Genomic DNA, 14,052 nt, shown 5'->3' on the forward strand with positions numbered 1-14,052 from the left:
ATTTTAGTATTATACATATTAATTTATTTTGAAGTGTATTTAATTTGAAACATTTTTGTATTTATTATTTGGAAGTACAAATATTTTATTTTAAAATAAATTAAATTCTACATATTTATAATTTTCAATTAAACAAAATTAATCACATTTTATGTCATGTTATTTCGACTGCTTCTATAAAAATATTAATCAATGACGTTTAGCATTTATGAACTCATTTCAAAACAAGCCTAAAACCTGAATAAGGCTGAAAACACTGCAGTAAAATCCTCTGCTCATCTCCTGCAGATAAGAGACGCCTCCATCACTGAGCTCAGGGTCAAAGTTCAGGAGCTGCAGGAGAGTTCAGCCCAATCCACCGAGCGGCAACAACCCAAAAACCCAGCAGAGGGACACGCAGAGGGCAGAGAGCATCCTGGGACTGATGTCACAAAGCATCCTGGGATTGATGTCAGAGAGCATGCTGGGATGGATCTCCGAGAGCATGCTGAGATAGATCTGCAGGAGCATGCTGGGATGGATGTCAGAGAACATTCAGGGATGGATCTGCAGGAGCATATCTGTGGTTTGCAGCAGAAGATCCAGCAGATGCAGGAGCTCCACGCGGCTGAGATCATGGACATGGAGACCAGACACATCTCCGAGAGCGAGAGTCTGCGGCGGGAGAACCAGCAGCTGGAGGATGAGTGCCGTGCACTCAGAGACGCCATACACACACTCTCACACACACAGGTCAGACGCAGCACTGTACGCACGCACACGCACAGGTCAGATGTATTACTGTATATGAATATTAATTAGGAGGTGGGGATTAATTTTTCTATGCTAATGTTCTTCCAACTGAAGCTGAATATTGATTAGTAGGCAGGGTTTTACTTTCCTATGCTAATGTTCTTCCAACTGAAACTGAATATTGATTTGGAGGCTGGATGAATTTTTCTATGCTAATGTGCTTCCAAATAAAACTGAATATTGATTAGTAGGCGGGGTTTAACTTTCATATGCTAATGTTCTTCCAACTGAAACTGAATATTAAGTAGGGGCGTGGCTTATTTTTTCTGTGCAGATGTACTTCCAACTGAAACTGAATATTAAGTAGGGGCGGGGCTTAATATAATTGGGTTGAAGTACATCCTACTGAAACAGCATGCTGACATTAAGCCCCTCCTTCTACTGGAAATTCTGTTTTAGTTGGAAATACTGAATCCACAAGCCCCTTTACATCTTTAGTTTATTAATTCATTAATTTTCTTTTTGGCTTTGTCCCTTTATTAATCTCCATTGCCACAGTGAAATGGATCGCCACATTCACAATACTGTTTGTGTTCCTCAGGGTCCAGCGGTGCGGTCGGAGCGTCCTGCAGTCTCTCCATTTAAAGACGGATACACCAGTGGTGAGAAGCGCCTTTATTTCATGATGAAATCTGTACAGATCAGTAATGAACTCAAGTAGTTCTACAATTGAAAATAGGTGTTTTCTAAGTTAGGATAATCAGTGGCCGGCAATAAATGATTTTAAATGCGTGACATGGAGGCGAAAAACGCCTTGACAGAACTGTGGAGTGCAGTTAAGGATGCTTTCACATCTGTAGTTCACTTGATTTGGTCGGGATCGAGGGTAATAAATGATGCATTGTTGCATGTTCTGCCGTCTTTGGGTTGTTTTCACACCACACTGCTGGCTTTGGTCCCAACCAGTTGAAACAAACCAAAATGCAGACATCTGACAAAATCCACATCTCTCATTGGCCAGATGTTGTTGAGCATATTTCCTAAACTGCTTATTGATTGGTCAGAATTCACGTGCGGGAAATTGCCAGTGAACTCCCGCAGGTAAACAAAACCTTTTCCTCTGGAGGGACGACTGCGCTGGCTGACTGTATCCCTGCTTTAGACAAACTATACATTACAAAAATGAATCGCGGCCGCGGCTGGAAAACAGTGTTTAATGCATCACTCGTCACTTCAGGAGGAGGCGTGAATTAATTTAGCTGAACTGAGACATGCTCATCTTGCGGAAATATTACCAACGATCCATCAGCTAATGTTTTCCCCTCTCTCTCTCTCTCTGTTGGTAAAGCGCTGTCAACAAATATTTTTCCTCCATATCCCATAATGCACAGCGCATCGGCCTACGGCAGCTGGATTAGTCCAAAAGGCGCAGTACTGTTTGCGGTTGGACCTGTTTTAGTACGGATCATATTCTCACCACAGACGAACCGCTCCAGGGTTCGTTTGAAAGTGTACCGAGACCACCTCTTCAAGCAGGTCTCGATACGCTTATTTGGTCCGTTTTTGGTGCGCACTCGAGTACGATTGCTGCATTCTCACCTGCCCAAACCAACCAAACCAAAAGGGGAAACAAACTCTAGTGCGATTCAATCAAACTAAATAAGGCAGGTGTGAAAGCACCCTCAGATTCGATAATACTGTTGATTATCCTGCTTATCTCATGCTCATTTACTGAGTTATAGTATTGTGTAAACGAGTTCTTTTTGTCAGGTACGGCACCTTTGATCTCAGACTTTGAAGTTACTGTAAGTTACCATGGTTACTGCTCACTGCGCATTTATTTTGAGCCGTTATGAAAACTGACTGGATCTACTTGTGCATTACATGATTCTATTGCACACCTTCCAGCCAATCAGAATCAAGTATTTCAATAAACAATGGACAACAATAAATGAATAACTTCTTATATCTACACTCGCCGGCCACTTTATTAGGTACACCTGTCCAACTGCTCGTTAACGCAAATGTCTAATCAGCCAATCACATGGCAGCAGCTCACTGCATTTCAGCATGTAGACATGGTCAAGAGGATCTGCTGCAGGTCAGAGCGAGCATCAGAATGGGGAAGAAAGGGGATTTAAGAGACTCTGAACGTGGCATGGTTGTTGCTGCCAGACGGGCTGCTCTGAGTATTTCAGAAACTGCTGATCTACTGGGATTTTTGTGGTGGAACGGGAGATTGGCATCATGGATGTGCAGCCGGCAAATCTGCAGCAACTGTGTGATGCTATCATGACAATATGGAGCAAAATCTCTGAGGAATATTTCCAGTAGCTTGTTGAATCTCTGACATGAAGGATTCAGGCAGTTTTGCAGGCTAAAGAGGGTCTAACCCGATACTAGTGTGGTGTACCTAATAAAGTGGCCGGTGATTGTGTGTCCGTCACGGTTACACATTTTGAATGTCCTTATTATTAATTCATTAAGAAATGTTTACATTTAGGAATTCTTGCAGTATATGAAAAAGAACAATACAATATATTCATACAATATGAAAAAGAAAATATTGTGTATTTTGTGTTGGTGTCTGAATGTGTGTGTCTCTCTAACTCAGTCTGTGATTATGAATGTGTGTGTGTGTGTGTGTGTGTGTGTTACAGACAGTAGTTCAGACTGGAGTCAGCGCACTGGTCTGGATCACACACTCCTGCAGCAGGAGATGCGCAGCACACCGGAAGGAGCGCGCCGGGACGCGGAGCCCGACGTCCTGCCTGACAGGATCAAGGTGAGCTCACACACACAGACACACACACACTAACACACACACTCGCACTAACACACACACACTCTCTCTCTCTTTCCTACACAGAATCTGCTGCGTGAGGTGCATCAGGAGGGCATGCAGGTGCTGTCGCTGTCTGAGCTGCCCCTCGGCGAAGTGGAGCGAGAGACACACACACACGCGCACACACACACCTGGAGTGCAGAGAGAGAGAGAGACGCATTCTGCAGCGCTGTGGAGACGCTTAAGACCCTGATCAGCAGACTGCAGAGTGACACACAGGTGCGCACACACACACTCACACACACACACACACATGTATATATAATGTACACTACATGTACACGCACAAAGGCTATACATGCGCACACACAGTACACACGTGCTATACATGCACGCACGCACACACACACACATTTACTCACACATTACATTCCACACACACACACACACACACACACACACTTTACATGCACACATGCTATGCACACATTCACATATTATACACACACACACATACACACATCCATTATGCACCTACACATTCTGTACACACACACATTCACTCACACACATGCATACATACACACACACTCTCACACACTCAACCACTTTATATGCACACATAGTACACACACACACACACACACACACACACACACACTAAATAATATAAAAAACAACACATTCACACACAAACACTATACACTTACTACACACACACTCACTTTATACGCACACATAGACACACAATCATTCACACACACTTTGTACACACAAATAGTATACATACACACACACACTATACACATACATTATACACGCACACACACAAACACACACTATACACATACATTATACACGCACACATGCTACACACACACACACACAAACACACACTATACACATACATTATACACACACACACACACACACACACACAAACACACACTATACACATACATTATACACACACACACACACACACACACACACACACACACACACACACACACTATACACTTACTACTCGCATACTTTATATGCTCTCATAGTATACACACAATCACTTGCATACACACAAACAACACACACACACACACACACACACACACAACACAGTGTACAGTTCACAAAACTGTAGGCAATTGTTTTACATAAAATTGTGTGTGTGTGTGTATGTGTGTGTATGTGTGTGTGTGTATGTGTGTGTGTGTGTGTGTGTGTGTGTGTGTGTGTGTGTGTGTGTATGTGTGTGTATGTGTGTGTATGTGTATGTGTGTGTGTGTGTGTGTGTGTGTGTGTGTGTGTGTGTGTGTGTGCGCAGGCTGCTGGAGACTGGCGCTCTGAGCTGCTGTCAGTGGTCCAGCAGGTGTTTGTGCGTGAGCGAGAGCTGCTGAAGAGTGTGTTATTCGCTCATCTGGAGCGTCTGGACTCTGCTGATGCGCTCATTCACCTCAACCAGCTGGAGAGAGCGCTAGCGGAGCAGGTTAGCTTACGCCACACACAACAGACACCTGCTAACACACACACTCATCTGATCAGGGTGTGTGTTCATCATGACGAGCACTTCAGTGTGTCCCTGCAATAAAATCCTCAGATCCCTCTTAAAGCGTCTCCAGAATGAAGTGTGCTGTGTGTATTGTCGTGTCTAAATGTGTGTGTGTGTGTGTGTGTGTGTGTTGCAGGACGTGCGGCACCGAGAGGCGATGGGAGTTTTGTACTCTGCGGACAGAAGCAGCCTGTGCTCCGAGATCCAGCAGCTCAGAGATCAGCTGCACACACTCACATCTGAACACACACACGCCAGCGGTAATACACACACACACACACTCACACACACACTCATCACTGCGGTCGTCTGTTCTGGGAGTGATGTTTACTTCTGTTCTCATCAGGAATGCTGAGCTCTGATAGGCTGGAGGAGAGGCTGCTGAGCTCTGATAGGCCGGAGGAGAGGCTGCTGAGCTCTGATAGGCTGGAGGAGAGGCTGCTGAGCTCTGATAGGCCGGAGGAGAGGCTGCTGAGCTCTGATAGGCCGGAGGAGAGGCTGCTGAGCTCTGATAGGCCGGAGGAGAGGCTGCTGAGCTCTGATAGGCCGGAGGAGAGGCTGCTGAGCTCTGATAGGCCGGAGGAGAGGCTGCTGAGCTCTGATAGGCCGGAGGAGAGGCTGCTGAGCTCTGATAGGCCGGAGGAGAGGCTGCTGAGCTCTGATAGGCCAGAGGAGAGGCTGCTGAGCTCTGATAGGCTGGAGGAGATGAAGTCTGAACTGAACCACACTAAACTAGAGCTGGAGAGCGCTCTGAACACACAACACACACACCTGAGGGAGCTTGACACACTCAGGTAACGCACACACGCGCAATACAATACTTGCAGACATCTGAACGAGCTCAACACACTCCGATAAGAAACACACACACACACACGTACTTGTGACATACACAAACACACACCTTAAAGAGCTGGTAACATGCACACTTTGGTAACACAGATGCAAAACACACACCTGAGGGAGCTCGACACACTCGGGTAACAGACAATAAAATGCAAAACAACACACACACACACACACTCGGATAGCACACACACACACGACACATACACTACAAACATCTGAATATAGTAACATATTCGGGTAACACAGATGCACAACACACACACACACACACTTATGTGACACACACACCTGACAGAGATTGATACACTCAGGTAATACACATATACTTCTTACAAACACACACACACACACCTAAAAGAGCTGGTAACATGCTCACTCAGGCAACACACGTACACAACACACACACACACACGCACTTATGTGACACAAACAACTGACAGAGCTTGACACATTCTGTAACACAGACTCTTGACACACACACACACACTCACACACACACACACACTGATGATGTGCTGTGTTCTGCAGGTCGGAGGTCTCTCTGCGGGTCAGTGAAGTGGACACACTGACGGACCGGCTGGCGGAGGAGCAGAAGAGAGGCCGAGAGCTGCAGTGGGCGCTGGAGAAGCAGAAGCACCGGCTGGACAGGAAGGAGGAGGCCGACAGAGAGGAAGTAGAGGTGCAGACCCTGCGTCCCACTGCGCTTATGAACACCGTCTATACGTGCAGCTGTATAGTGATGCGTGTGTGTGTGTGTGTGTGTGTGTGTGTGTGTGTGTGTGTGTGTGTGTGTGTGTGTGTGTGTGTGTGTGTGTGTGTGTGTGTGTGTGTGTGTGTGTGTGTGTGTGTGTGTGTGCAGGAGCTCAGACTGGCTCTAGAGGAGCAGCGCAGCCGTGTGTCTGAGCTCTCCATCTCTCTGGAGCAGCAGAAGCAGATCTCAGATCAGCAGAGAGAAATACAGCACAGCGACGTCTCTGAGCTGCAGGTGTGTGTGTGTGCGTGCGTGCATGTGTGTGTGTGTCAGAGATGGAGCAACACCTTAACAACAGCATAGCATTGTCTTACCGACAGCATAGCAATGTACTAGCAACCACTTGGAACACCCTAGCAACACCTTAACGACAGCATAGCAATGTATTAGCAATCACTTAGAACACCCTGGCAACAGCAACACCTTAACAACAGGATAACATTGTCTTAACAACATTATAACAATATACTAGCAACCACTTAGACCACCCTAGTAACAGCAACACCTTAACAACAGCATAGCAATGTTCTAGAAACCACTTGGAACACCCTAGCAACACCTTAACAACAGCATAGCAATGTATTAGCAATCACTTAGAACACCCTGGCAACAGCAACACCTTAACAACAGCATAACATTGTCTTAACAACATTATAACAATATACTAGCAACCACTTAGAACAACCTAGCAACAGCAACACCTTAACAACAGCATAGCATTGTCTTAACAACAGCATAGTAATGTATTAGCAACCACTTAGAACAACCTAGCAACAGCAACACCTTAACAACAGCATAGCAATGTTCTAGCAACCACTTAGAACAACCTAGCAACACCTTAACAACAGCATAGCATTGTCTTAACAACAGCATAGTAATGTACTAGCAACCACTTAGACCACCCTAGCAACAGCAACACCTTAACAACAGCATAGCAATGTTCTAGCAACCACTTGGAACACCCTAGCAACACCTTAACAACAGCATAGCAATGTATTAGCAATCACTTAGAACACCCTGGCAACAGCAACACCTTAACAACAGCATAGTATTGTCTTAACAACATTATAACAATATACTAGCAACCACTTAGAACACCCTAGCAACACCCTTACAACAGCATAGCAATGTCTTAACAACAGCATAACAATATACTAGCAACCACTTAGACCACCCTAGCAACAGCAACTACTTAACAACAGCATAGCATTGTCTTAACAACAGCATAGCAATATACTAACAACCACTTAGACCACCCTAGCAACAGCAAATGCTTAACAACAGCATAGCATTGTCTTAACAACAGCATAACAATATACTAGCAACAACTTAAAACACCCTAGCAACAGCAACACCTTAACAACAGCATAGCATTGTCTTAACGACAGCATAGCAATGTACTAGCAACCACTTAGACCACCCTAGCAACAGCAACACCTTAACAACAGCATAGCATTGTCTTAACAACATTATAACAATATACTAGCAACCACTTAGACCACCCTAGCAACAGCAACACCTTAACAACAGCATAGCATTGTCTTAACAACATTATAACAATATACTAGCAACCACTTAGACCACCCTAGCAACACCTTAACAACAGCATAGCATCTTATTACAAATACTCGAGCATTGCATATATTGTGTTACTGTCACAGCTCAGTGAATGGGTGTTTACAATGATTGTGTGTTTATGTGTGTGTGTGTGTGTGTGTGTGTGTGTGTGTGTGTGTGTGTGTGTGTGTGTGTGTGTGCATGTGCAGGTTCAGTTAGACGCTCAGAGGGCTCGATGCGCAGAGCTCAGCGGTGCTCTAGAGAAGGAGAAACAGCTCAACACACAGCTGATCCAGCGCTTCCAGAGCGGCTCCACAACACACACACTGCCTTCTGGGACGCAGAACACACTCCTGGAGGCCGAAGCCACCTGCAGCCAGGTGAACAAAGACATGGACGGAACCAAACCATTGCATTTTTTCCTATCAAATGAAAAGTTTATCCTGCTCAGCACACACGGTTCATCCATAGCTAAAGTAGCTGCAGGGAAACAGAGCTGCTGATGCGGCACACATCCACAACTGCATGATGCTTATGAGGATTTCTAAGTTCATGAATAAATCTGATGCTGTGTTTGGGCTCAGGTGGAGGCCGGAGTGGAGTCGGTGGAGTCTCTGCTGCAGACGCTGCAGTCTCAGCTGATGGAGAAGCAGACGCAGGTGGTGCAGATGATGGAGGAGATGGAGAAGCAGCAGCTGGAGGCGCTGCAGCACAGAAGACAGAGCCAGGAGGAGAGATCCGCCCTCGCCCGCACCGCGGCTGAGCACCAGAGCGCCCTGCAGACGGCCCGCGAGAGCCTGAGAGAGATGCAGAGTCAGCTGCAGGCGGAGAGAGAGAACGGCAGGAGGATGGAGACGGAGAGAGAGAAACTGCAGGAGACGCTCACACTGCTGGAGGACAGACTGCACAGCCACACCGCTCGAAACCACGGTACACTTACAATCACAGCACTGTACAACACTGTAAACCTACAGTCACACTGATGGAGGACAGACTGCACAGCCACAGTTAATACCCTTCCAGCTGCAACCCAGTACTGGGAAACACCCATACACACTCATTCACACACACACACACACACACACATATATATATGTAAATGAAGAGTTCAGATGCAAAAACCTCTAATGCCGAGTTCAGACTGCAGGATTTTCACAGTAGTCGTGTTACAGGTGTTTCACACTGCATGACTATCTGCTGCTTTGTTTACACTGCAAGATGTATCGGCGACAGGGACTTTCACATTGCATGACTTTACTATAGGAAGAATCACCCGACAACTTCGTCCAAACTACGTCTCACAGCCAAAAACACGTCGTATATCTTTTGTTATTAACTACATAATGAGAAAGAAGCCTTTAATGGGGTAGAACATGTACATGTTTGCTCACCTGGGTTTAAAGGGAATTAGCCATTTCTCCTCAACGTTGATCATAAACTAATTTCATTCTATATGAAACGTCAAACAGACACAGTTGCTCCTGAGTCCTGTCAAACCTCCACTAGTTTTTCCTCCATTTCGTGGGTCCAAATAAACCGAAAAACAGCGCTTTTACCTTCTCCCCAGCCTCCCGCTGGCCTGCAGCAGGTATACACACACACACACACACACACACACACACACACACACACACACACACACACAAGTGAATGCTGCTCTCTCATTGGCTGTAGGCGAATGCTGATGTTATTTTCAGTCAAAACTCAATTCACTAGAATCGCCGACAGCTCCAGATGTTCAGCACGCCAAATATCTCACAGGCATCGGCGACTCATCGGCGATTCTCTCAGATCGCGTCTTTGAACGTTCATACTGTGTGATTGTCTCTCACGTGCACGAGCAGCGATTTGCCTGTGATTTCAGGCATTTGTCGGCGATTTCTCAAAACCTGTTGGCGAGCCAAAATCAGGGCTAAAATCACGCAGTCTGAACTAGGCATAAGTGCCTTCTGAACCTTCCATCTAAAATGAACATTTTTCTACGCTCCTTTGTTTATAATGAGTTGTTTATTTTAAAGACCATATAAAGGACTTAATGAAAAGTGGTATTATTGAACCCACACACAGGAGCCTGATAAAAATGCTCATTTTAGAAGAATATTTACATTTATATTTTATCCAAAGCGATATACAAATGAGGATAATGAAGCAATTTACACAACTATAAGAGCAACAATGAAGTGCTGTAGGCGGGTTTCAGGTGTGTAAAGTGTAAAGGCTGATTTATACTTCTGCGTCAAGCGCACGCGCATGCTACGGTGCTGACGCATAGCCCTACGCCGTGGCTGTGGGCGTCGCTGACGTGCACCTCTCAAAAAATGTAACTACATGTCGCAACGACGCGTAGTGCAAGCTCTGTGATTGGTCGGCTTGGTAGCTCTGACGAGTCTGGGCGGGATCGAGAGCCGCGCGAGCCCAATGGAGCGATTGTTTACAAGTGTGAATTCCCGCGAAGGAGCTCCGGATGGAAAGTTTTATTTTGTGTTTACCTCATAGGTAAAGTTGTTGCACGTCTGCCGGTTCCTGCCTCAAAATGAGCGAGTTTGAGCCACTTGTACATCCAGGAAGCGTTCAGAAAAAACAAAACACAGGCGAAGAAACATGAACACCTCACTGCCAACTAGCGTTTCGGAAGTGTTAATGCAGACCAACAGAGACAGCGCGCAGAAGTATAAATGCACAGCTACGCGGGTTGCATGCGCCGCTGGGTACGCCGGTCACTTGACGCAGAAGTATAAACCAGGCTTAAGAAGCAAGACATTAGTACTTTTTTTTCTGTAGTGCAGTTAGCGGTGGAGCCAGAGAGGCAATTGCAGATTAGGAAGGAAAGTGGAGAATGAATAGTTGAGTTTTCAGTGGTTTCTTGAAGACAGCGAGTGACTCTGCTGTTCTGATGCAGTTCGGGAGTTCATTCCACCAACTGGGCAGATTGAGCGCGAGAGTTCGGGAAAGTGATTTCTTCCCTCTTTGGGATGAACCACGAGGCGACGTTCATTCACAGAACGCAAGTTTCTGGAGGGCGCATAGATCTGCAGAAGCGAGAGCAGATAAGAAGGAGCAAAGCCAGAAGTCTCTTTGTAAGCAAACATCAAAGCTTTGAATTTGATGCGAGCAGCAACTGGCAGCCAGTGCAAACGGATGAGCAGCGGAGTGACATGTGCTCTTTTAACTTCATTATAGACCACTCGTGCTGCTGCGTTCTGAAGCAGTTGAAGAGGCTTGATAGAGTTAGCTGGAAGCCCGGATAGTAGAGAGTTGCAATAGTCCAGTCTGGAGAGAACAAGAGCTTGAACAAGGAGTTGAGCTGCATGTTCAGATAGGAAGGGTCGGAGCTTTCTGATGTTATAGAGTGCAAATCTGCACGATCGAGCAGTTCTAGAGATGTGCTCAGAGAAGTTTAGTTGGTCATCAATCGTTACTCCAAGGCTTTTCACCGTTTTGGATGCAGTAATGGTTGCCCCGTCCATCTGGATTGAAAAGTTATGATGTAGAGTCTTGGATGTGTTTCTGACAGCATTTAGTTTTTGCATCTAAACTCTTCACATATGTGTGTGTATAAGTGTTATTATAATAATTAAATATTGTAGGTATATATATATATATATTTCAGTGAAACACTAATAGCCCTGTGTGTGTGTGTGTGTGTTCAGATGGGCAGCCGGTGGATCGAACCCGTGACTGGGTGTTGCAGCATGAGCCGGCGAACACTCTGAATCTGCAGTCCACCTGTGTGCAGCAGACCAGCGCGGACCCCAAACACATGGAGAAAAGCTCTGACCCCAAACACATGGACCACATCCTCAGCAGACTGCAGCTCATCGCAGCCAAGATCAACAGCCTGACCAGCCAGAGCCCACACAGGTACAGCCGACACACACCGCTGCTCACACTCACGCTCTGACCAAGCACACTCAGTTCATCAACATTCAACCTTCATTAAAACAAAGCATTCTCACCTGTTCTGCTCCTTTACACAAGCTGTGAACGCGTCTCCGCTGTGTCTAGAGAGTGTGTGTGTGTGAGTCTGAGCTGAGAACAGCACACAGATCATCTCCTCCAGCTCTCTGATACTGACCCTTTCAGGCTTTGATCCCGACTCTGCTGTTTTGGTGACTGTCGCTTTAAATGCTAATGAGATTGTATGTGTGTGTGTTTGTGTGTGTGTGTGTGTGTGTGTGTGTGTGTGTGTAGGTTACCTGGAGAAGGGCCGGACCGGGACAGTCTGGCATGGCTGCACAGTAATGTACAGGATGTGATGTCACTGTTACAGCATATCCCATCAGCCCCTTCTGCCCTTCCAGAGGTGAGCAGACGTTTGTGCCAGCAGCAGCTTCATGATGTGACATTCTGAATGATATATCTGTGTGTGTGTGTGTGTGTGTGTGTGTGTGTGTGTGTGTGTGTGTGTGTGTGTAGAGTGTGTCTCTGCTGTCGGCGGGCTCCTGCTCTCTCCTGAATGAGCGTTTGCTCCGTCAGAACGCAGAGCTCACAGGATTCGTCAGTCGACTGACCGAGGAGAAGAACGAGCTGCGCAACCAGATCCTGAAGCTGGAGGACGAGCTGCGCAGATACCGACAGCACAGGGACAACACCCACACCGTCAGTCTTCCGTCTTCTGAGACTAATTTTAAAGTGTATCTCCTCCTAAGCCTTTCACTCTACATACTTCAAACTTTTGTTAAACCTTCAAACTGGTCTGACTCTGGTTGCTCTATCTTTTCTAACTGATCCGACTTTGGGTTTTCCGAAAAACGACCCGGAAAATTCCCAAAATTCCCATTGACTTAACATGGGGTCAAACTTCGTGACCTCATAACTCTGCATCAGACTGTCAAACAGACTTATGACTGAGCACATTTAACTCAGTCTAGCCAGCAGCCAATCACTGATGACCTTTAGACTTACTAGCCACTCCCTAGCAACCACTTTCAGCACCCTAGCGACTGTCCCATAGACTGTGATTAGCTGTTCTAACCCATACTAATAGTTTTAAAATCCTACTGACATGCTAGTTTGGTTAGAAACATGCTAGCAACAAGCTAGTGACATGCTAGCACATGCTAATTCATGCTAACAACATGCTAATTTAAGCTAGAAACAAGCAGATTCATGCTAGAATAATGCTAGTAACATGCTGGAATCATGCTAGTAAAATGCTAATTCATGCTAGAATGAATTACAACATGCTAATCCATGCTAGAATCATGCTAATCTAACGCAAATTCATGCTAGAATCATGTTTACAACATGCTAATCCATGTTAAAATCATGCTAATTTATGCTCTAATCATGCTAACAACATGCTAATCCATGCTAGTCATGCTAATAACATGCTAATTTATTCTAGTGATATGCTAGTTCATGCTAGAATCATGCTAATAACGTGCTAATCCATGCTAGAATCATGCTAACAACATGCTAATTCATGCTAGATTCATGCTAATAACATGCTAATCCATGCTAAAATCATGCTAGAATTATGCTAACAACATGCTAATTCATGCTAATAACATGCTAATCCACGCTAAAATCATGCTAGAATCAGGCTTACAACATGTTAATTCATGCTAGAGTCATGCTAATAACATGTTAATACATGTTAAAATCATGCTAGAATAATGCTAACAAAATGTAATCCATGCTAGAATCATGCTAACAACATGCTAATTCATGCTAGATTCATACTAATAACATGTTAATACATGTTAAAATCATGCTAGAATCATGCTAACAAAATGCTAATTCATGCTAGAATCATGCTAATTCATGTTAGAATCATGCTAACAAAATGCTAATCCATGCTAGAATCATGCAAATTCATGCTAGAAT

The 14,052-nt window shown here is 45.2% G+C and overlaps 1 protein-coding gene across 7 annotated transcripts in view; it reads left to right on the forward strand.

Moving 5' to 3' along the window:
- Positions 1–14,052, forward strand: part of akap9 (A-kinase anchoring protein 9) — a 186,313-nt gene that overhangs the window by 168,187 nt on the left and 4,074 nt on the right. For 6 of the 7 annotated variants that reach the window (XM_088651427.1, XM_088651428.1, XM_087295129.2 and 3 more), the window contains 14 exons: positions 289–732; positions 1,334–1,394; positions 3,393–3,517; positions 3,602–3,796; positions 4,842–5,003; positions 5,203–5,326; positions 5,413–5,860; positions 6,444–6,594; positions 6,775–6,900; positions 8,433–8,603; positions 8,808–9,153; positions 11,874–12,084; positions 12,415–12,526; positions 12,640–12,822. In XM_088651427.1, coding sequence (XP_088507553.1) covers positions 289–732; positions 1,334–1,394; positions 3,393–3,517; positions 3,602–3,796; positions 4,842–5,003; positions 5,203–5,326; positions 5,413–5,860; positions 6,444–6,594; positions 6,775–6,900; positions 8,433–8,603; positions 8,808–9,153; positions 11,874–12,084; positions 12,415–12,526; positions 12,640–12,822 — 2,859 coding nt within the window. The remainder of the gene's footprint in view (positions 1–288; positions 733–1,333; positions 1,395–3,392; positions 3,518–3,601; positions 3,797–4,841; positions 5,004–5,202; positions 5,327–5,412; positions 5,861–6,443; positions 6,595–6,774; positions 6,901–8,432; positions 8,604–8,807; positions 9,154–11,873; positions 12,085–12,414; positions 12,527–12,639; positions 12,823–14,052) is intronic. The other variant, XR_015945271.1, reaches the window with a different exon arrangement.

The sequence above is a fragment of the Danio rerio genome, chromosome 19 (genome assembly GCF_052040795.2).
Source record: "Danio rerio strain M-AB ecotype USA chromosome 19, GRCz13ab, whole genome shotgun sequence".
Taxonomy (NCBI): domain Eukaryota; kingdom Metazoa; phylum Chordata; class Actinopteri; order Cypriniformes; family Danionidae; genus Danio; species Danio rerio.